The sequence below is a fragment of the Pristis pectinata genome, chromosome 1 (genome assembly GCF_009764475.1).
Source record: "Pristis pectinata isolate sPriPec2 chromosome 1, sPriPec2.1.pri, whole genome shotgun sequence".
In the NCBI taxonomy this organism is placed as follows: Eukaryota; Metazoa; Chordata; class Chondrichthyes; order Rhinopristiformes; family Pristidae; genus Pristis; species Pristis pectinata.
In genome coordinates this window covers 4,872,266-4,896,291 of record NC_067405.1, presented here as the reverse complement: position 1 = coordinate 4,896,291, position 24,026 = coordinate 4,872,266, and the positions used below count along the sequence as shown (strand labels likewise).

General features: G+C 48.3%; 1 protein-coding gene across 1 annotated transcript in view; it reads right to left on the bottom strand.

Moving 5' to 3' along the window:
- The window catches only part of LOC127569516 (receptor-type tyrosine-protein phosphatase-like N), a 232,221-nt gene that overhangs the window by 142,178 nt on the left and 66,017 nt on the right, over window positions 1-24,026 (bottom strand). The window contains exons 6-10 of the mRNA XM_052014237.1: window positions 17,431-17,638; window positions 8,668-8,702; window positions 2,688-3,001; window positions 1,002-1,088; window positions 62-141 (exon numbers count right to left, since the gene is read on the bottom strand). Coding sequence (XP_051870197.1) covers window positions 62-141; window positions 1,002-1,088; window positions 2,688-3,001; window positions 8,668-8,702; window positions 17,431-17,638 — 724 coding nt within the window. The remainder of the gene's footprint in view (window positions 1-61; window positions 142-1,001; window positions 1,089-2,687; window positions 3,002-8,667; window positions 8,703-17,430; window positions 17,639-24,026) is intronic.

Sequence of the window (24,026 nt, the reverse complement as noted above, 5' to 3'; positions counted from 1 at the left end):
TCGGCACAGACATAGTGGGCCAAAGGGCCCGTTCCTGTGCTGTAGCCTTCGATCCACTCACCAGCTTTACTGGCCACTTCTTCGACCGTCAGGTTGTGGTCATTGTGCCTCAGTCTGAAAGTCAACGCTGGTCCAATGACACTGGAAAAAAAAGGAAAATCTTCATGACAAAGGCGTTCATTTAGCGACTCGACAGTCCCCAATCCCATCCCCTGCTGCTCCCCGGAATAGAGTGTCTGCTTTGGTGGTCTGGTGTTGGGCGTTTGATTGCCTGGAGTTTAATCCGAGCAAGTGTGAGGTGTTGCATTTTGGGAGGTCAAATGTAAGGGGTAAGTATACAGTTAATGGGAGGACCCTCAGGAGCACTGATGTACAGAGGGATCTTGGCATTTGTACCCTGGGTATGTCTGCCTGTGACAATAAACTTGAACTTGCACTCTTTAATATAGTCAACTTCCAAAGCAGAAAACTTAGGCCACAAAATGGAGGTTCTGGGGCAGGTCAACCATACCTGGTCAGTTTTAAGGATCACCTTAAAAAGGGGAGAGAGGGGCAGAGGTTTAGGGATGGAGCTCAGGACCCAGACAGCAGAAGGCATGGCTGCCAATGGCAGGGTAATTAAATGAGGATGACTAGGATTGGGGGCAGCAAGATTTCAGGGGGTTGGGGCTCGAAGGTGGGAGTGAAGTCTTTGCATCCCTTTGACGTTGGTTCTTGACTCACCGGCCATGGAATTGGTCAGGTGGGAGTGGTGCAGACAGGGATAAGGAGAGATGGGACCAATATCACTGAGGAAGGAGATCGGATCCGTCAGAAACATCAGCAGTTCCAACCCTCTGTGATTTCGAACTGACATCTCTGAGGGCAGAGGGTGAGGAGCCTCGGTCATTTGGTGAGGGGTTCGAGGTTTGGGGAGGGAGGGGATGCAGTGTGTCTGATCCACAGTTCCCGACCCGCTATGTTCCCTTATCTCATCCCTGCTCTGGAGCGTGGACACTTGCCTGATGTTGATGAAATTCACGGTGGCAAGATGCAGCCTCAGAGCCAAGGATTCCAGTAACTTGATCCCATCGGATAGAGTCAGGGGTCTGTTCATACACGAGGGGGGGGGAGGAGGTGGGGGGGAGAGAGAGACAGAGTTGGGGGGAGAGAGAGAGAGACAGACAGAGTAGGGGGGAGAGAGAGAGAGAGACAGTGGGGGGAGAAAGAGAGAGAGACAGAGTGGGGGGAGAAAGAGAGAGAGAGACAGAGTAGGGGGGAGAGAGAGAGACAGTAGGGGGGAGAGAGAGAGACAGACAGACAGAGTAGAGGGGAGAGAGAGAGAGAGACAGAGTAGGGGGGAGAGAGAGAGAGGGAGAGAGGAGGGAGAAGGGAGAGGGGGGGAGAGAGGGGAGGGAGAGGAGAAGCCAGGGAGAGAGTGTTAACATAGACCAGCAGGGAAACAGCAGAAGTCTGCACTCACCATCGGACAGTGCGAGTTTGGTATCAGCAAGTATCCCTCTATGGTGAAATATTAACATGTTGCATACCAGTCACATATCCCTCACAACACAGAAGGCCATTCAGCCCATCAACTGTATTCTGGCCCTTATTTCTTTCCCAGTAGCCTATTCTGTCCCTTCAACTCCCTCTTGATTTTCCTGTCACCACACCACCCCCCCCCCCCCCCCGCCACACACCAGGGACAACCTACAGCGGCCAACTAACCAACCCGCACGTCTTTGGGATGTGGGAGGAGCCCCCGGGGTAAACCCACGCGGCCGCAGGGAGAACGTGCAAACTCCATATAGACAGCGCCAGAGGTCGGGATCGAACCCGCATCGCTGGATCTGTGAGACGGCGACTCTACCAGCTGCGCTACTGGGCTGTCCCAGGTGTCGTCCACTGTGATTGGATGCAATTCTAGACGTTGCATAACGCCCACCATTGGCCACCCGTCATGTCCGTCGTCACAGAGCCCCACCCTCACGACTGAACTTCAGTCACTGCTCTTGCCCAGGGTCTCGGCCACCAGAAGCAGCCCAACCCAGTCACTACATGGAAAGAAACAGTGTCTCTCCAGCCTTGTTCAATCTCCTGGCTTTTCCCTGTATCCATGAACACTTCTGATTAACAAAATTCCACCAACTGCCCCCACATCTGCCACCATTTACAGGGGAGAGCTCCAAGTTTCTCTCCCGACCTTGCATTGTGTCTCTCCCCCATTCCCATCTTCCCAGAGTCTCCGAGTGGTATAGTGGTGGGCGTAGCTGCTTCCTAAGCATTTGACCCCGGTTCACTTCCCAGCCATCGCAGGTTGTATTGTTTGGACAGGCATGGTAGTGTAGCGGTTAGCGTAACACTATTAAAGCGCCAGCAACCCGGGTTCAATTCCGGCCACTGTCTGTAAAGAGTTTGTACGTTCTCCCTGTGTCTGCGTGGGTTTCCTCCGGGTGCTCCGGTTTCCTCCCACATTCCAAAGACGTACGGGTTAGGAAGTTGTGGGCATGTTATATTGGCACTGGAAATGTGGTGACACTTGCGGGCTGCCCCCAGAACACTCTACGCAAAAGATGCATTTCACTGTGTGTTTCGATGTACATGTGACTAATAAAGATATCTTATCTTATTGTTTCCCCAGATCCACCCCACCAGCTGATGCCCTGGAAACATCAACCCGACCCCCTTGTGATGGAACCAGGACTTACTTCTTGTCAGTGACGATGTAGGCGTACTCTTCCTTGTTGGGTGAGGCTGCAGTGGGAGCCCACTCCGGTTGGTGACCTTCACCGGCTTTCGGAAAGCCCTTGGGGGGCAGATCCACCTCCTCCTGGGACAGCCCCAGCTCCACAGCCGCCGCCTGGACTCTCCGGCCGCTTGCCTCCCTGTTCCCGGCGGATCCCACTTCCTTGCCAGCCCTCCACTCCTGGCTCCAGGCGCCAGCTCGGTTGGGAGGCGGTGTGTCCATGATCCGGGATTCCACCCCTTTCCGCTGCTGCCTGTGTCCATCCAACGCAGAGGCCTTTAACAACACAACTAGATTTAGCCGGAAGCTGCAGAGAGTAGTGGACTCTGCCCAATATATCACGGGCACATCCTTCCCCACCATCAGTAGTACCTACAGGAGGTGCTGCCTCAAGAAGGCAACATCCATCATCAAAGATCCCCACCATCCAGGTCATGCCATCTTCTCGCAGCTACCATCGGGCAGGAGGTACAGAAGCCTGAAATCCCACACCACCAGGTTCAAGAACATCAACTGCTTGGCCCATGACCGCAAGAAACTGCAGAGAGTTGTGGACACAGCTCAGCACATCACGGAAACCAGCCTCCCCTCCATGGACTCTGTCCGCACTTCTCGCTGCCTCGGTAAAGCAGCCAACATAATCAAAGACCCCACCCACCCCACACATCCTCTCTTCTCCCCCCTCCTAGTACGATAAGGTGGACTCTTGACCTCACCATCGACCTAGTTGTGCCCTTGGACCTTGTCTGCCTGCACTGCACTTTCTCTGTAACTGTAACACTTTATTCTGCATTCTGTTATTGCTTTCACTTGTACTACCTCAATGCACTGTACGCAAGGCAAGTTTTTTTTACTGTACCTCAGTACAAGTGACAATAATAAACCAATTTACCTTCAACCATTCAGGTCTTGAACCAACCTGCCTATCACTAGCTCAGTATAGCAACACTGGGACCACTTTGCACTATAATGGACTAAGCTTTTCTTGTTTTAATTGTGTCCTGTTCACTCTTGTATAATTTTGTTTAATTTATGTTGTTAATTTATGGGTTTTTTTGTGAATGTTGTGTATCTGACGCTACGTGCCTGTGATGCTGCTGCAAGTAAGTTTTTCATTGCACCTGCGCCCACACAGACTTGTGCACGTGACAATAATTTCAACTTTGACTTTGAAACCCCACGTCTTTGGAATGTGGGAGGAAACCCACACAGTCACAGGGAGAACATGCAAACTCCACACAGACAGCAGCTGAGGTCAGGATCTAACCTGGGTCTCTGGCGCTGAGGTAGCGGCTCCACCAGCTGTGTCACTGTTCTGCTCTGGGGGGAATGAGGTGAAAGTTTCTAAGGTAGAGTCTGGCGTTGAATGGAAGTCACTGACGGTAGGAGCAGTGGAAACAACCCTGGCTTTCAAAAGGGTTTATTTTTTGGCTTTTCCTTATTGGGACAGGGACAGGGAGGAGACTGTGGGGGGGGGGGGGGGGGGGGGGGGGGGGGGGGGGGGGGGTGGGGGTGGGGGGTGGAGGTGTTACTGCGTGTCCTTTGCCTGTCCCAAACAACCCTCGAGAAGCCAGCCAATTGGGTCATTCTAGAGGGCAGTCACGTTGCTGGATCCAGAGTCACAGACTGGGTAAGGATGGCAGGTTCCCTCTGGTGACAGGCATCAATGAACCAGGCTGGCTTTTACACCAAGAACAGTTTTAATTTAAAACAATCCCAGATTTCTTAATGAACTGAATTTAAGCAGCACTGATTGCCACAGTGGGATTTGATTCTGGATGACTAGCCCAGTAATTCAACTGGTCAAGTGTAGCAGTTGGCATAACGCTATTAGAGCACCAGTGACCTGGGTTCAATTCCCGCCGCTGTCTGTGAGGAGTTTGTACGTCCTCCCCGTCTGCGTGGGTTTCCTCCGGGTGCTCTGGCTTCCTCCCACATTCCAAAGATGTACGGGTTAGGAAGTTGTGGGCGTGCTATGTTGGCGCCGGAAGCGTGGCGACACTTGCGGGCTGCCCCCAGCACACTCTACACAAAAGATGCATTTCACTGTGTGTTTCGATGTACATGTGACTAATAAAGAAATCTTATATCTTCTATCTTACTACCATCGGGCAGGAGGTACAGGAGCCTGAAGACCCACACTCAACGATACAGGAACAGCTTCTTCTCCTCCGCCATCAGATTTCTGAATGGTCCACAAACCCATGAACACTACCTCGTTATTCCTATTTTTTTGCAATATCGGTAGTGTAGCAGTTAGCGTAATGCGCCAGCGACACAGTTTCAATTTCCGCCGTTGTCTGTAAGAAGTTTGTATGTTCTCCCCCGTGTCTGCGTGGGTTTCCTCCGGGTGCTGTGGTTCCCTCTCACATTCCAAATACGTACGGGTTAGGAGCTGTGGGCATGCTATGTTGGCGCTGGAAGAGTGGCGACACTTGCAGGCTGCCCCCAGCAGGTTCTCAGTGATGCAAAAATACACATTTTACTATGTGTTTCGATGTACATATGACTAACAAATAAATATCTTATCTTAAAACATCAAATTTCACGTCATATAAAATCAGTGATAATAAATCTGATTCTGTATCATAAATACACCAGCGTTGTAGGAAATGGGGCAGATTGCAATGCTTTACAAAGGGCCGGGATGGACTTGATGGGCTGAAGGGCAGAGCAGTTTAGGAAGGGAATTCCATAACTGAGGGCCAAGTGCAGCAACAGAAACTGGGGTGAATCAGAATGTGTTCTGGCTGAACAATGGAAAATATCCAAGGGAAGAATGACTCTAATTGCATTAACCATGGATCAGAGTAATTAGAAAGACTTCCTAACATGTGAGACACAGTATCAGAGCCAGCGGTGCAGTCACGAGTAGGTTGTTGAGGGGGATCTGACGTTAACTTGTCAATCAGAATTTCAGTGCCTTGTGTCCGGGAAGCTACGATGTTCTCTCCACAAACCTGGGCAACTGCTCTGCCCAGGACTGCAAGAAACTGCAGAGAGTTGTGGACGCAGCCCAGCGCATCACAGACACCAGCCTCCCCTCCATGGACTCTGTCTTTACCTCTCGCTGCCTTGGTGAAACAGCCAGCATAGTCAAAGACCCCACCCACCTGGGACATTCTCTCTTCTCCCCTCTTCCATCAGGTAGAAGATACAGGAGCCTGAGGGCATGTACCACCAGGCTTAAGGACAGCTTCTATCCCACTGTGATAAGCCTATTGAACGGTTCCTTTATACGATGCGATGGACTCTGACCTCACGATCTACCTTGTTGGAACCTTGCACCTTATTGTCTACCTGCACTGCACTTTCTCTGTAGCTGTGACTCTTTACTCTGTACTGTTATCGTTTTTACCTGTACTACATCAATGAACTGTGTACTGACTGAATGTAACTGCACTGTGAATGAATTGATCTGTACGTTCACTGTACCTCAGTACAAGTGACAATAATAAACCAATACCAATAATAAAATTCATCATCAGCTTCAGTCACCAGTGCAGACTTTGGCCAAAGGAAGAAGGGCATTTCAAATCAGGACCTCAAACCAGCACAAAATTCACTAATAAGGAAGGCAGATGCAATGTTAGCATTCGTTTCGAGACGACTGGAAATATAAAAGCAAGTATATACTGCTGAGGCTTTATAAGGCATTAGTATGATGGCGTTCGGAATATTGTGAGCAATTTTGGGCCCTGTATCTAAGGAAAGATATTCTGGCCCTGGAAAGGATCCAGAGGAGGTTCATAAGAATGATCCCAGGAATGAAAGGGTTAACATATGAGGAGCGTTTGGTGTCTCTGGGCCTGAACTCTGGAGTTCAGAAGGATGAGGGCAGATCACATTGAAACCTACCGGATACTGAAAGGCCTGGATAGAGTGGACGTGGAGAGGATGTTTCCATCAGTGGGAGAGTCCAGGATCCGAGGGCACAGGATAAAGAAACGTTCCTTTAAAACTGAGATGAGGAGGAATTTCTTCAGCCAGATGGTGGCGAATCTGTGGTATTCATTGCCACAGAGGGCTGTGGAGGCCAAGTCATTGGGTGTATTTAAGGCAGAAATTGATAGGTTAATGATTGGTAAGGGTAGACAATCAGAATCTTTTCCCCAGGGTAGAAATATCAAACACCAGAGGACATGCTTTTAAGGTTGGAGGGGGGAAGTTTAAAGGAGATGTGAGGGGCAAGTTTTTTTTTACACAGAGAGTGGTCGGTGCCTGGAATGGGTTACCAGGGGTAGCAGTGGAGGCAGGCGGTTTGGTGGAGTTTAAGAGGCTTTAGATCGACACATGAATATGAAGGGAATGGGGGGATTTGGATGGTACACAGGAGGAGGACATTTAACATAAATTGGCATCAAGATTGGCACAACATTGCGGGCCGAATGGCCTGTCCAGTGCTGTACTGTTCTCTGTTCTATGGGGGTTAAAGGTTACAGGGAGAAGGCAGGAGAATGATGTTGAAAAAAGAAATCAGCCATTATTGAATGGCAGAGCAGACATGATGGGCCGAATGGCCTAATTATGCTCCTATGTCTTATGGTCGATGACCTAAAACTCATAGGCTACCTGGCAGCAGTGATCTCTGCACTAGTTTGTGTGTCTGAGACCTGAACTACCTATGGCAGACATCCCAAGGCAATGGGAGAGATACCACCAACACGGTATCCATAAGATCCCCCAAAATTCCCTGGAAGAGAAAGTGCACTGATGTCAGTGTCCTCTCTCAGACAACATTCCCAACAACGAGGTCCTACCTACACTCAGTCAGATCCACTGAGCAGCCGGTCTTGTTAGCACGGCCAACACCAGTCTCCCGAAGCGTGCATCTCCGTCACGGGAACAGATTACCAATGGACGTAGGAAAAGATTCAAGGGTGAGCTCAACGATCCCTTGGAGAAATGCAACAATCCCACTGAATCCCAGGAATCTCTGGCTCATGACCACTTGGAATAGAGAAGGAGCATTCGGGATGGTGTGGAGAACCTTGAGTCCATGCACTGGGACCATATGGTAGGGGGCTCAGGGTCAGAAGGAAACTGCCCCTCACAAACTGCCTACCCACCCCATCAGCCTCCTCCTGACGCATCTGCAGGAGAGTCTGTGGTTCCAACACTGGCCTCATCAGCTACCTCAGAACCTACAGAACCAGAGAAGAATCAAGTCATTCCCCCCCCCCCCCCCCCACCGATCCCAAAGGAACTCCTCAGAAGGATCGAGGGGTAAGAACATAGAACACTACAGCACAGAACAGGCCCATAACGTTGTGCCGACATTTTATCCTGCTCTAAGATCCATCTAACCCTTCCCTCCCCCATAGCCCCCTATTTTTCTATCATTCACCTATCTAAGCATCTCTTAAACGTCCCTAACGTATCTGCCCCCACAACCTCTGCTGGCAGTGCGTTCCACACACCCATCACTCTCTGTGTAAAAAAACTTACCCCTGACATCCCCCTTATACCTTCCTCCAATCACCTTAAAATTACGTCCCCTCGTGTTAAGCCATTGTCGCCCTGGGAAAAAGTCTCTGACTGTCCACTCGATCTATGCCTCTTATCATCTTGTACACCTCTATCAAGTCACCTCTCATCCTCCTCCTCTCCAAAGAGAAAAGCCCTAGCTCACTCAACCTATCCTCATAAGACATGCTCTCCAATCCAGGCAGCATCCTGATCAATCTCCTCTGCACCTTCTCTAAAGCTTCCACATCCTTCCTATAATGAGGCAACCAGAACTGAACACAATACTCCCAAGTGTGGTCTGACCGGAGTTCTACAGAGCTGCAACATCACCTCGCGGCTCTTGAACTCAATACCCCAACTAATGAAGGCCAACACTCCATATGCCTTCTTAACAACACTATCGACCTCTGAGGTGCCTCCGTGATACCAACAAGTTGGCATTCTGTACCCCATTTATAGATGATGGGTCTTACCTTCTTCTGAAGTAGGCCGCCCAAGTCCTCTGCAGCTGGAGGGGAAATAAGGAGACATTATTCCTGAAACCACTCAGTGCAAGAAAACAGAGAAAGTTCTACAAGTTCGTCAAGCAATACAGCATGGATACAGGCCCTTCGGCCCAACCAGTCCATGCCGACCATGGTGCCCATCCAGCTAGTCCCAATTTCCTGCGTTCAGACCATGTTCCTCTAAGCCCTGCCCCTTCATGTACCTATCCTTGTCAACGTCCCATCTGTTTCCTGCACCTCTGCTCTCACCCTCCTCTCCTACTGAGCACGAGCAGAGGTCCCCTGGTCCTCATCTCCCACCCCAGCTGCCTCCGCGTTCAATGAATCATCCTTCTCTAGACCCCAAACGTTAACTCTGTCCAATGAAAGAAACATCACGGCCATCAGGTAGATGGTAGAAAACTTTCCCAACGGCGGAGATATCGGAAGTCCAAGGGCATAGGATTAAGGTAAGGAGCTGGAAGGTTAGGGGGGTATCTGAGGAAGAACCTTTTGCCCCAGAGGGTGGCTGGAACTGGAACTCACTGCTTGAGGGGGTGATGGAGGCAGAGACTCTCACAATGTTTGAGAAATATCTGGACCAGCACTTGAATCGTCAAGGCGGAGAGGCTACAGGTGACCATAAGACAAAGGAGCAGAAGTTGGCCATTCGGCCCATCGAGTCTGCTCCGCCATTCTATCGTGAACTGATCCATTCTCCCATTTAGCCCAACTCCCCCGCCTTCTCACCGTAACCTTTGATGCCCTGGCTACTCAGATACCTATCAATCTCTGCCTTAAATACACCCAATGACTTTGCTTCCACAGCTGCCCGTGGCAACAAATTCCACAGATTCACCACTTCTCTGGCTAAAGAGATTTCTCCGCATCTCTGTTCTGAATGGGCGCCCCTCAATCCTGAAGTCGTGCCCTCTTGTACTAGACCCCCGTACTAGGTGATGGTAAACGGGATGAGTACTTTGTCATCAGCATGTACATTGAACATAGAACAGTACAGTGCAGGAACAGGCCCTTCAGCCCATATCTATGATGAACACAAGGCCAAATTAAACTAAATCCCTTCTGCCTGCACATGATCCACATCCCTCCATTCCCTGCACATTCACGTGTCTAACAGCCTCTTAAACCTCACTATCGTATCTGCCTCCACCACTCCTGGCAGCCTGTTCCAGACACCCACCACTCTGTGTAAAATAAACTTATCCTGCACATCTCCTTACTCTCTCACCTTAAATGCATGTCCTCTAGTACTTGACTGTTCTACCCTGGGGAAAAAAAAATACTGACTGTCTACCTCTGCCTCTCGTAATCTTACAAACTTCTATCAGGTCTCCCCTCAGCCTTCGCCACTCCAGAGAAAGCAACCCAAGTCTGTCCAACCTCTCCTTATAGCACATGCCCTCTAATCCAGGCAGCATCCCAGTGAACCTCTTCTGCACCATCTCCAAAGCCTCCACTTCCCACCTGTATTGGGGCGACCAGAACTGCGCACAACAGAGAGAGTGGGCCAAATATTGTGTTCAGTTCTGGTCGCCTCATTATAGGAAGGATGTGGAAGCTTTAGAGAGGGTGCAGAGGAGATTTACCAGGATTGGAGAGCATGTCTTATGAGGATAGGTTGAGCGAGCTAGGGCTTTTCTCTTTGGAGAGGAGGAGGATGAGAGGTGACTTGATAGAGGTGTACAAGATGATAAGAGGAATAGATCGAGTGGCCAGTCAGAGACTTTTTCCCAGGGCAACAATGGCTAACATGAGGGGACATCATTTTAAGGTGATTTGAGGAAGATATAAGGGGGATGTCAGGGGTAAGTTTTTTTTTTACACAGAGAGTGGTGGGTGCGTGGAACGCACTGCCGGCAGAGATTGTGGGGGCAGATACATTAGGGACATCTAAGAGATTCTTAGACAGGCACATGGATGATAGAGAAATGGGGGAGGGCTATGTGGTAGGGAAGGGTTAGTGATGCGCTGGGCTGTGTCCACAACTCTGTGCAGTTTCTTGCGGTCCTGGGCAGAGCAGTTGCCATACCAAGCTGCAATGCATCCGGATAGGATGCTTTCTACGATGCATCTGTAAAAATCGGTGAGCGTCAAAGGGGACAGGCCAAATTTCATTAGTCTTCTGAGGAAGTAGAGGCGCTGGTGAGCTTTCTTGGCTGTAATGTCATCGTGGTTGGACCACGACAAGCTACTGGTGATGTTTACACCCAGGAACTTGAAGCTCTCAACCATCTCCACCTCAATACCATTGATACAGACAGTGTTCTCAGTTTTGAATGCATGGTTAGTACCTTTGTGGGTGACGCGAAAATTGATGGTACAGTGGACAGTGAAGATAGTTATCTAAGATTACAACTAGATCTAGATCAACTGGGAAAGTGGACAAAAGAAAGGCAAATTGAATTTAACTTGGGTGTGAGAGATGATGCACCTTGGTTAAATCTGGGCAGGACTTACACAGGAGATACCAGGGCCCTGGACAGTGTTGTACAACAGGCAAGGGTATGGCACATAGTTCCCTGAAAGTGGCGACACAGGGTGGTGAAGAAGGCATTTGGCACGATAGCCTTCATCGGTCAGGGCGTTAAGTACAGGAGTTGGGATGTCATGTTGCAGCTGGACAGGTCATTGAGGAGACCACACATGGAGTACTGTGCGCAGTTCTGGTCGCCCAGCTATTGGAGGGATGTCATTAAGTTGGAAAGGATGCAGAAAAGATCCACAAGGATGTTGCTGGGTTTGGAGGGCTTCAGTGAAAAGGAAGGCTGGATAAGGTGGAATGTTTTCCCCTGGAGTGTAGGAGTTTGATATAAAGTCATGAGGGACATAGTCTTTTTTCCAGGATAGAGAAGTCTAAAACTAGAAGGCACAAGTTTAAAGTGAGAAGATAAAGATTTAAAGGAGATCTGAGCGGCAGGTTTTTCCACATAGAGGGTGTTGGGTATATGGAACGAGCTGAGGAAGTGGTTGAGGCAGGTAAAATAACAACGTTTAAAAGACATTTGGACAGGTACATGGAGAGGAAAGGTTTAGTGGGATATGGGTCAAATGCAGGCAACAGGGACGAGAATCATAATTATCAACACTGACTTATAAGACGAAGTGTGTTGTTTTGCAGCAGCAGTGCAGTGCAGAGACATAAAATTACTATAAATTACAAAAATAAATAAATAAATGGTGCAAAAACAGAAGGAATAAAGAGGTAGTGTTCATGGACTGTTCAGAAATCTGATGGCGGAGGGAAAGAAGCTGTTCCTGTATCGCTGAGTGTGGGTCTTCAGGCTCCTGTACCTCCTCCCCGATGGTAGTAATGGGAAGAGGCCACGTCCCGGATGGCGAGGGTCCTTAGTGACGGCTGGCACCTTGCTCAGGAAGGCGGCTTGGTCGGTATGAACAAATTGGGCCGAGAAGCCTGTGCTGAATATTCTCTCTTCTCCCCTCTCCCATCAGGCAGAAGATACAGGAGCCTGAGGGCACGTACCACCAGCATCAAGGACAGCTTCTATCCCACGATGATAAGACTATTGAACGGTCCCTTTATATGATGATGGACTCTTGACCTCACAATCTAGCTCGTTATGACCTTGCACCTTATTGTCTACCTGCACTGCACTTCCTCTGTAGCTGTGACACTTTACTCTGTACTGTTACTGTTTTTACCTGTACTATCTCAATGCACCCTGTACCAACTTAATGTAACTGCACTGTGTAATGAATTGACCTGTACGATCGGTATGCAAGACAAGTTTTTCGCTGTATCTCAGAACAAGTGACAGTAATAAACCAATTCCAATACCAAAATAAACCGATCCCAGCTTCCAACAGCCAAAGCGGAGAGATGGAGATCCCAGAGAGACTTGCCCTCAAAGTTTGATGCAAAGTTCCAAACTTCTGTTCATGAAATTTATTCAGGAAGAGTTCCTCCCATGTGAACTAAAAACAGGTGCAAGTTGTTGGCTCTGAGTGAGTGACTCACCGGGAGTAATCTCGTCACTCTCTCTGTGACAGCAATAACCACATACGCACTTCACAGAAGTGTAACCAGTGTGTTGAAGAGAATGGAATAAACCCACGCAGGTTTAATTTTAGTTGAGAGGCTGTGTGGGAGAAGTGCAGACAACGTCAACTGTGACTCAGGCAGGGAGGGCTCCGTTGGGAAATCGGGACACCAAACTGTTACAGCATCCCCCCGCCAGTCAGGCAGTTCTGGTTTTGAAGCAACTGTTGTAATCTAGGAAACATGGCAGACAAATTTTCACACAGCAAGATCCCACAGCACCGCGACGGCCAGTGTGTCATCTCCAGGAAGAGAGGAGCACTGCCTGAAGTGGTCTCCCACACTGAATACATATCATTAACATATCTTGTTTGTAAGTTATATAGATGATTTGGATCCGAACGTACAAGACGTGGTTAGTAAATTTACAGATGATACTTAAAATAGGTGGTGCTGTAGATAGTGCAGAAGGTTATGAAAAAGTATAGGGGGTCTTGATCAGCTGGGTATGTGGGCTGAGGATTGGCAAATGGCTTTCAATCCAGATAAATGTGACGTACTGCATTTTGGAAGATCAAACCAGGGCAGGATTTATACAGTGAATGGTAGGGCCCTAGGGAGTGTTGAGAGACCTAGCAGTACAAAAGTATAGTTCACTGAAAGTGGTGTCACAGGTAGACAGGGTGGTGAAGAAGGTGTTTGGCACGCTGGCCTTCATCAGTCAGGGCATTGAGTAAAAGAGTTGGGAAGTTATGTTGCAGCTATATAAGATATTGGTGAAGCCGCACTTGGAGTATTGTGTACTGTTCTGGTCACCCTGTTATAGGAAAGATGTTATTATATTAGAAAGAATGCAGAAAGATTTATCAGCATGTTGCCTGGACTTAGGGGCCTGAGTTACAAGGAGAGGTTGCGTAGACGAGGACTTCATTCCCTGGAACATAGGAGTTTGAGGTGTGATCTGATAGAGGTGTACAAGACCATGAGGGGCATAGACAGGGAGAAAGCACACAGTCTTTTACCCAGGGAGGGGGTGCCAAAAACAAGAGGGCATAGGTTTAAGATCAGAGGCGAAAGATTTAAAAGGGACATCAGGGGCAGCTTCTTCACACAAAGAGTGGTGCGTATTTGGAATGAGCTGCCAGAAATAGTGGTTGAGGCGGGCACATTAGCAACTTTTAAAAGCCATCTAGATAAGTACATGGATGGGAGAGGTTTAGAGGGCCATGGGCCAAACGTGGGTAAATGGGACTAGCTCGCTGGGCAACACAGTCGGCATGGACGAGTTGGGCCGAAGGGCCTGTTTCCGTGCTGTATGACTCCATGACACTACATCAGATGACCTGTTCTGGGCCCAGCATTTAGATGCAATCACAAGCAAGGCACACCACCGTCTTTACTTTCTTAGGCGGTTAAAGAGGTTCGGCTTGTCACTGAACATGCTAACAAACTTCTACAGGTGTACCTTTGAAAGTGTCCTGACTGGGTGCATCCTGGTCTGGTACGGCAATTCGAATGCACCGGAATGTAAAAAGCTGCAGAGAGTAGTGAACTCTGCCCAACACATCACGGGCACCTCCCTCCCCACTATCGGTAGTATCTACACGAGGTGCTGCCCCAAGAAGGCAACATCCATTGTCAAAGGTCCCCACCATCCAGGCCATGCCATCTTCTCACAGCTCCCATCGGGCAGGAGGTACAGAAGCCTGAAGTCCCACACCACCAGGTTCAGAAACAGCTACTTCCCTTCAACCATTCGGTTCTTGAACCAACCGGCACAACCCTAATCACTAGTTTAGCATCTTTGCACTAAAATGAAAATTTTTTTTATTCTAATTGTCTTCTTTCTTGCAAAATTTATGTTTTATGTTTTTATGTTTTTCTTGTGAATGCTGATTATCTGATGCTCTGTGCCTGTGATGCTGCTGCAAGTAAGTTTTTCATTGCACCTGTGCACACATGGACTTGTGCATCTGACAATAAACTCCAGTTTGACTTTGAATCAAAAGGGGGCTGATGAGACGCTGTGTCCAAATGATGGCACTTCTGACAGTGCAGCACTCCCTCAGTGCTGGGCCAGCTTAAACTGGGACTTTCACCCACAACCTGCCAGAGGGCATTCCCCTTCCTGTCGACGCCATCCCAACTTGGAAATATATCACTGCTCCTTCATCGTCCCTGGGTCTGAATGCTGGAATCTCTGCCCGTCAGCACTGGGGAAGCACCTTCACCAGAAGGCCTGCAGTGGTTCCAGAAGGCAGGTCACCTCCTCAACCTTCTCAGGGGCCATCAGAGATGGGTCTCCAATAGGAAATAGAGCAGGAAGAGGCCATTTGGCCCCTCACGCCAGCTCTGGCATTCAATAGAGTCATACAGCGTGGAAACAGGCCCTTCAGCCCAACCAGTCCATTCTGACCAAGATACTCATCTAAACTAGTCCCATTTGCCCATGTTTGGGGCATATCCCTCCAAACCTTTCCGATCCATTAGGATTATGGCTTATCTTTTAACCTGCCACCGATTCCAGATCCCTTGATTTCATTAACATCTAAAAATCCATTGACCTCTGTCTCAATAACCCTCTTGGTTTGGGGAATCCCAAAACTTTGTGGCACTGGTGACCTGGAGGGGATTATCACCAAAGACCAACTGGAGGTACGAGAGAAATGTGCTCCGCACTGCCACTGAGTGGACAGAGGTTGCTACTACATGGCAGACTCAATGATGCTGGATACCCTCAAATCACGTTATACCACACAGAAAGAGGCCCTTCAGCCCACCATTCCCTGCTGACCTTTTTGCCCATCTACACTAATCCCATTTGCCTGCACTTTGTCCATTCTTTATTACACCCTGCTTATTTAAGTACCTGTCTAAATATCCCTTAAACAGAGTGATTGTATCTGAGTCCACCGCCTCCTCTGGCAGCAAGTTCCAGATATCACCCGCTCTCTGTAAAAAAAACTTTTCCCTCAGATCCCTTTTAAACCTCCTTCCTTTCAACTTAAACCTAAGCCCTCTTGTTTTAGGTACCCCTACCTTTGTGAAAGTCAACCAGCACTCTGTAGTAAATCAGACAACAGCAGAACCAAAGAACTTACGATTAATGCTTTATTAGTTTAACACTAGCGGGAGTGAGGGTACATGGAGGAGCAAACAGTCAGTGCTGCTCTTCCTTGCACATGGCCCAACTCAAGGAATACAGGGTGCTAACAAACTCAAATACATTGTTCTCCAGTGGGTGTCCACCTACTACACAGGCATACCCATATTTGGGTATGTTTGACCAGCTCACGCTACCATTGGTCAAGCCATGGCTGCTGTGTGCACAAACAATATATTCTGCAGTTGTTTTTCCTTTTTACTACCTTGATGTACTCCCAGATGGAATGATCTGTGGATGGCATGCACCTGTCTACATCAATGGTGCTGAGGTCGGGAGGGTTGAGAGCTTCAAGTTTCTGGGAGTGAACATCATCAACAGCCTGTCCTGGTCAAGTCATGTAGATGCCATGGCCAAGAAAGCTCACCAGCGCCTCTACTTCCTCAGGAGGCTAAAGAAATTTGGTTTGTCCCCTTTGACCCTCACCAACTTTTACCAATGCATCCTATCTGGATGTATCACGGCTTGGTACAGCAACTGCTCTGCCCAGGACTGCAAGAAACTGCAGATAGTTTGGACACAGCCCAGCGCATCACGGACACCAGCCTCCCCTCCTTGGACTCTGTCTTTACCTCTCATTGTCTTGGTGAAGCAGCCACCATAATCAAAGGCCCCACCCACCCGGGACATTCTCTCTTCTCTCCTCTTCCATTAGGTAGAAGATACAGGAGCCTGAGGGCACGTACCACCAGACTTAAGGACAGCTTCTATCCCACTGTGATAAGACTATTGAACCGTTCCCTTATACGATGAGATGGACTCTGACCTCACAATCTACCTTGTTGTGACCTTGCACCTTATTGCACTGCACTTTTTCTGTAGTTGTGACACTTTACTCTGTACTGATATTGTTTTTACCTGTACTACATCAATACACTCTGTACTAACTCATAGAAACATAGAAAAACTACAGCACAATTCAAACCCTTCAGCCCACAAAGCTGTGCCGAACATGACCCTACCCTAGAAATTACTAGGCTTACCCATAGCCCTCTATTTTTCTCAGCTCCATGTACCTATCCAACAGTCTCTTAAAAGACCCTATCGTATCCGTCTCCACCACCGTTGCCGGCAGCCCATTCCACACACTCACCACTCTCTGAGTAAAAAACTTACCCCTGACATCTCCTCTATACCTACTCCCCAGCACCTTAAACCTATGTCCTCTTGTGGCCACCATTTCAGCCCTGGGGAAAAGCCTCTATCTACCCAATCGATACCTCTCATCATCTTATACACCTCTATCAGGTCCCCCCTCATCCTCCGTCGCTCCAAGGAGAAAAGGCCGCGTTCCCTCAACTTGCTTTCATAAGGCATGCTCCGCGTTCCAGGCAGCATCCTTGTAAATCTCCTCTGCACCCTCTCTATGGCTTCCACATCCTTCCTGTAGTGAGGCGACCAGAACTGAGCACAGACTGTACCTCGATACAAGTGACAATAATAAACTAATTCCAATCTGTGGATGACACGCAAACAAAAGCTTTTCACTGTATCTCGGTACGTGTGACAATAATAAACCAATTACCAATAATGAACCAACATCAGTACGTGTATCACACGTTGATCTTACCTGCCTGAGGTCGAGGTGTGTTGGACCCAACATTGATGTCCTTTATCCTGTTTGGGTATTTTAGTCTTTGGTCCTGGGAGTCGTCATAGGTTGGCCAGTAGCGGTTGCCGTGGTCACTGGGATAGTCCGGGTCGTTGACCCCATCGAGGCCTGCCCTCCTCTGCGGGCTCCTCTCCTCCTCGCCCCTCAGGTCCAACACGTTCCCACTCTGCTCGGAGAAAAGGGGCTCTGTTAACGCCTGGGGCAGTGCTGAGACCTTACAACGGCGAAGGAAGCCATTCAGCCCATCGAGACTGTGCTGGTTGAAAATAAAAAGGAGCCATCCAACCTAATCTCACCTCCAGCCCTGGCCCATACAGGTCACAGCTCTTTGACATCACACCGAAATACTGTTTAAATGTGGGGAAGGTTTCTATCTCCATAGAACGTAGAACAGTACAGCACAGGAACAGGCCCTTCGGCCCACAACGTCTGCGCTGAACAGGATGCCAAATTAAACTAAATCTCGTCTGCCTGCACATGATCCACATCCCTCCAGTCCCTGCATGTTCATGCCTCTACATAACAGCCTCTTAAACACCTCTATCGTATCTGCTTCCACCAATGCCCCTGGCATCTCGTTCCAAGCAACTACCACTCTCTGCATAAAAAACTTTAAACTTTCCCTCTCTCACCTTAAAATGCACGTCCTCCAGTACTTGACATTTCTTCCCTGGAAAAAAGTCTCTGAATGTCCACCCTATCTCTGCCCCTCATAATTTTATAAACTTCTATCAGGTCTCCCATCAGCCTTCGCCACTCCAGAGAAAACAACCCAAGCTTGTCCAACCTCTCCTTTATAGCTCATACCCTCTAATCCAGGTAGCATCCTGGTGAACCTCTTCTGCACCCTCTCAACAGTCTCCACATCCTTCCTGTAATGGGGCGACCAGAACTGCACCCTATATCCAAGCAGTGAATTCCAGGTCCCACCAGCCCCCTCCTCCTCTCCTCCACAATCCCCCATTTCTGACTCCTCTGCTAAAGGAATTACACCATTCCTACTTACTTTATCTGGACCCTTCTTCACTGTGTGCACCTCAATTCAGTCTCCACACGTAGGACCCCGACCCAAAGTGTCGACTGTCTGTTTCCCTCCACAGATGCTGCCTGACCCGCTGAGTTCCTCCAGCTGTTTGTCGATTGCTCCAGATTCCTGCGTCTGCGGAATCTTGTCCCCATTCAGTCTCACCTCAGCTTCCTCTGTACCAAAGAGGACAACCCCAGCCCATCCGAGCTTTCCTCCCAGTCCTGGCAATATCCTTGTAAATCCCTGCACCCTCTCCAGTGTGGTCACATCTTTCCTGTAACCTGGTGACCAGAACTGTAGGCAGTACTCGATTCAGCCCAGGAACAGGCCCTTCAGCCCACAATGTTGTGCCAAACTAATTAAACTAGTAATTAAACACCAAACTAATTCCTCTGCCTATACAATGTCCATATCCCTCTATATTCTGAATATTCATGTGCCTATTGTTGGATTCGACTGTTTTAAGTAGTTTTTGTTAACATGTATAGTGTTTAATACACCTCAAGTGGCTGCACGAGGAATGGCCGCTTCCTAGCTTATTGGTTCGTCCATCAGGTGAATACGTGTTTTCTCATTGGTTGGTTTTGCCAGAGGTATCCAATAGGTGTTTTTTGTTAATCACCGTCTGGCCTCTCACTCTCCCTATCGTCTCTCTCTCTTGCTTATCTTGCTCTCTTCCCCTAGGTCATTTTAGTTCCTTTTGTCTCGGCTCATCTCCCAGTAAAGCTAGTGCCATCTGCTCTGTGACTGTTTCTTTGTTTTAAACTTTTCCAATAAAACTTTGTGAAGCACCAAGTTGTTTTCAACTCATTCTTGGATTCCCGAAAGAACCTGCGGATTCAAAAATAACTGGATCCGACACTATCTAAGAGCCTCTTGAACATCTCTATTGTATTTGCCTCCAAGGACCTACCCTGGCAGTGCATTCCAGCACCCACAATTCTGAATCCAAACAGCCAAGTCACCATGGATCCCATGCATCTTAGTCTTCTGGATGAGCCTACAATGAGGGACCTTGTCAAATGCCTTACTAAAATCCACGTAGAAAACTTCCACAGCTCTACCTTCATCAATCACCTTCATGTTGTATACTGTCCACAGTGCACGGTAGTGTAGCGGTTAGCATAACGCTATTACAGCACCAGCGACCCGGGTTCAATTCCGGCCGCTGCCTGTAAGGAGTTTGTACGTTCTCCCCGTGTCTGCGTGGGTTTCCTCCGGGTGCTCCGGTTTCCTCCCACATTAACATGGGTGTAATCAGGCAGCGTGGGCTCGTTGGGCCAGAAGGGCCTGTTACCGTGCTGTATACAAGTTTTAATAAAGTGTTTTTTTATATAAGTTTTAAAGCTTTTTTTCATAAAATAAAGATAACCCCTCTGCTTTTATATTTCATGCTAATGAAGGAAAACATTCCACTTGTCTTTTTCCCCACTTTACTGCCCTGCTCTGCTGCCTTTAAGGACCTGTAGGTTGTCCAAGATCCCCTTGTTCCTTCACAGCTCAGTCCCCTCCTATCCACCGTGTATTCCTTTCAGTTGAGACACCTCTCACTCTGCCTTACCTCACATTTCTCTGGTTAAATTCCATTTGCCACTTTTCTGTCCAACCGACCAGATCACTGATATCATAAGACAAAGGAGCAGAAGCGGCCATTCGGCCCACCGAGTCTGCTCCGCCATTCTATCATGAGCTGATCCATTCCCCCATTTAGCCGCACTCCCCCGCCTTCTCACCATAACCTTTGATGCCCTGGCTACTCAGATACCTATCAACCTCGGCCTTAAATACACCCAATGACTTTGCCTCCACAGCCGCCCACAGATATCATACACTAAAAGATGAACTCTTGAACTCTGATCTCTCAATCTACCTCGTCATGGCCCTTGCACTTCATTTGTCTGCCTGCACTGTGCATTCTCTGTAACTGCCCTCTCCTACCGGATTCCTTCTTCTTCAGCCCTTTGCCCATCACCTCTCAGCTTATTACATCTCCTCCCACCTACCTTCCCCCCTCACCTGGACTTACGTATCACCTGCCTGCGTGTGCTCCTCCCCCTTCCCACACCTTCTTCTGGCTTCTGCCCTCTTTCTTTCCAGTCCTGATGAAGGGTCTTGGCCCAAAACATCGACTGTGTATTTTCCTCCATAGACGCTGCCTGACCTGCTGAGTTCCTCCAGCACCTTTTATATATTGCTCCAGATTCCAACATCTGCAGAATTTTGTGCGTCTTCACTACATCCTACATTCTGTTTTCCTTTTCACTACCTCGACGTACTTGTGTATGGAATGATCTGTCTGGGCGGCACGCAAACAGAAGTTTCTCACTGTATCTTGGTACATGTGACAATAATAAACTAATGGCCAATTTTCCTTCTCACTGTGAAAACATGGATTATTGACTCAGAGCCACACAGCATGGAAACAGGGCCTTCGGCCCGTCTCATCCGTGCTGACCAAGATGCCCATCTAAGCTGGTCCCATTTGCCTGCGTTTGGCCCATATCCCTCAAAACCTTTCCTATCCATGTACCTGTCCAAGTTGCCCCTCAGATTCCTATTAAATCTTTCCCCTCTTGCCCTTAACCTATGCCACTGGCCACAGGATTAGTGCCAGATGATTGGAGGGTGGCAAATGTTGTTCCTTTGTTTAAGAAAGGGAGTAGGGATAACCCTGGGAATTACAGACCAGTGAGTCTTACTTCAGTGGTGGGCAAATTACTGGAGAAGATTCTGAGAGACAGGATTTATGGGCATTTAGATAAGCATAGGCTGATTAGGAACAGTCAGTATGGCTTTGTGAGGGGCAGGTCGTGCCTCACGAGCCTGATTGAATTCTTTGAGGATGTGACAAAGCACATTGATGAAGGTAGAGCAGTGGATGTGGTGTACATGGATTTTAGTAAGGCGTTTGATAAGGTTCCTCATGGAAGGCTCATTCAGAAAGTCAGGAGCATGGGAGCCAGGGAAACTTGGCTGTGTGGATTCAGAATTGGCTCACCCATAGAAGACAGAGGATGGTGGTAGATGGAGCGTATTCTGCCTGGAGGTCGGTGACCAGTGGTGTTCCGCAGGGATCTGTTCTGGGACCCCTGCTCATCGTGATTTTTATAAATGACTTGGATGAGGGTTTATCATTATCCTGTTGTAATCTACAGTAACCTTCCACACTATTCACAACACCACCAATGCAGAGCTGGGCTGAGAAGTGGCAGATGGAGTTCATCCTGGATAAGTGTGAAGTGATACACTTCGGGAGATCGAATTCAAAGGCAGAATACAAGGTTAATGGCAGGACTCTTAGCAGTGTGGAGGAACAGAGGGATCTTGGGGTCCACGTTCATAGATCCCTCAAGGTTGCCAAGCAGGTCAACGGGGTTGTTAGGAAGGCTTGGCCTTCATTAGTTGGGGTATTGAGTTCAAGAGCCGCGAGGTGATGTTGCAGCTCTACAGAACTCTGGTCAGACCACACTTGGAGACGCCTGCTCTTTGCGACTTTCCAGCACTTGGTCGGTAGCCTTCTATGCCTTGGTGATTCAAGTTCTCATCTAAATACTTCTAAAATGTATTTAGCTACATTTGAATCACCTCAGGCAGTGTGTTCCAGATTCCAACCATGCTCTGGGTGAAAAAATTCTTCCTTAAATCTTATCTAAACCGCCTACCCCTTACCTTAAACCTCTCTCTTGTTATAGACTCTAAGAGTCAGAGTCATAGAGTCATACAGCATGGAAACAGGCCCTTCAACCCAACTGGTCCATGCTGATCAAGGTGCCCATCTAAGCTGGTCACATTTGCCAGTGTTTGGCCCATATCCCCTAAACCTTTCCTATCCATGTACCTGTCCAACTGTCTTTTAAAAGTTGTTATTGTACCTGCCTCAACCACTTCCTCTGGCAGCTCGTTCCACATACATACCATGCTTTGTGTAAAAAAAAAGTTGCCCCTCAAGTACCTATTAAGTCTCTTCCCTCTCACCTTAACTCTACGCCCTCTAGTTTTTGATTTCTTTTCCTTAGGATAAGACTGTGTGCATTCACCCTATCTATGCCCCTTATGATTTTCTACACCTTTATAAGGTCACCCCTCAGTCCTTCCTACACTCTAAGGAATAAAGTCCCAGCCTGCCCAATCTCTCCCTATTACTCAGTCCCTCAAGTCCTGGCAACATCCTTATAAATCTTTTCTACACTCTTTCCAATTTAATAACACGTTTCGTATAGCAGGGCAACCAAAATTGAACACAATACTCCAAGTGTGGCCTCACCAGAATCCTGTACAGCCGCACCATGATCTCCTAACGTTCATACTCAGTGCCCTGACTGACGAAGGCCAGCTTGCCAAAAGCCTTCTTCACCACCCTGTCTACTTATGACTCCGTTTTCAGGGAACCATGTACTTTTACTTCAAGGTCCCTCTGTTCTACAACACTCCCCAGGGCCCTGCTGTTCACTGTGAAAGTCCTACCTGGGTTTGTGGAGAAGTTTACTACTGTCTACCCTAGCTAACCCTGGTCTCTGGAGCTGAAGCTGTATCTTCACCCCTGTGCCTGCCCATCTTTTCCCTTTTTCATAACAGTCCTAAATCTAACTGCATTATGTTCTCCCATCGGGCAGACGATACAAAAGCCTGAGAGCACGTACCACCAGGCTCAAAGACAGCTTCTATCCCCCTGTTATAAGACCATTGAATGGTTCCCTCATACGATAAGATGGACTCTTGCCCTCACAATCTACCTCATTATGACCTTGCACCTTATTGTCTGCCTGCACTGCACTTTCTCTGTAACTGTAACACTTTATTCTGCTCTAGATAGGGTGCAGAGGAGATTTACCAGGATGCTGCCTGGATTGGAGAGCATGTCTTATAAGGATAGGTTGAGCGAGCTAAGGGCTTTTCTCTTTGGAGATGAGGAGGATGAGAGGTGACTTGATAGAGGTGTACAAGATGATAAGGGGCATAGATCAAGTGGACAGTCAGAGACTTTTTCCCAGGGCGACAATGGCTAACATGAGGGGGCATAATTTTAAGGTGATTGGAGGAAGGTATAAGGGGGATGTCAGGGGTAAGTTTTTTTTTACACAGAGAGTGGTGGGTGTGTGGAACGCACTGCCGGCAGAGGTTGTGGGGGCAGATACATTAGGGACATTTAAGAGACTCTCAGATAGACACATGAATGATAGAAAAGTGGGAGGCTATGTGGGAGGGAAGGGTTAGATAGATCTTAAAGCAGGATAAAATGTTGGCACAACACTGTGGGCCAAAGGGCCTGTACTGTGCTGTAGTGTTCGATGTTCTACTATTGCTTTTCCCTTGTACTACCTCAATGCACTGATGTGATGAAATGACATATGGATCGCATGCAAAACAAAGTACATGCAATAATAATAAACCAATTTACCAGTCCCACAAAATGCTCGCAGATGAATACCTTCCAGCTTCATTACCCAAAGCCAAATCCAGCAGTGCCACCCACTTTACAGACCATAAGGTATAGGAGAATAATTAGGCCATTCGGCCCATCGAGTCT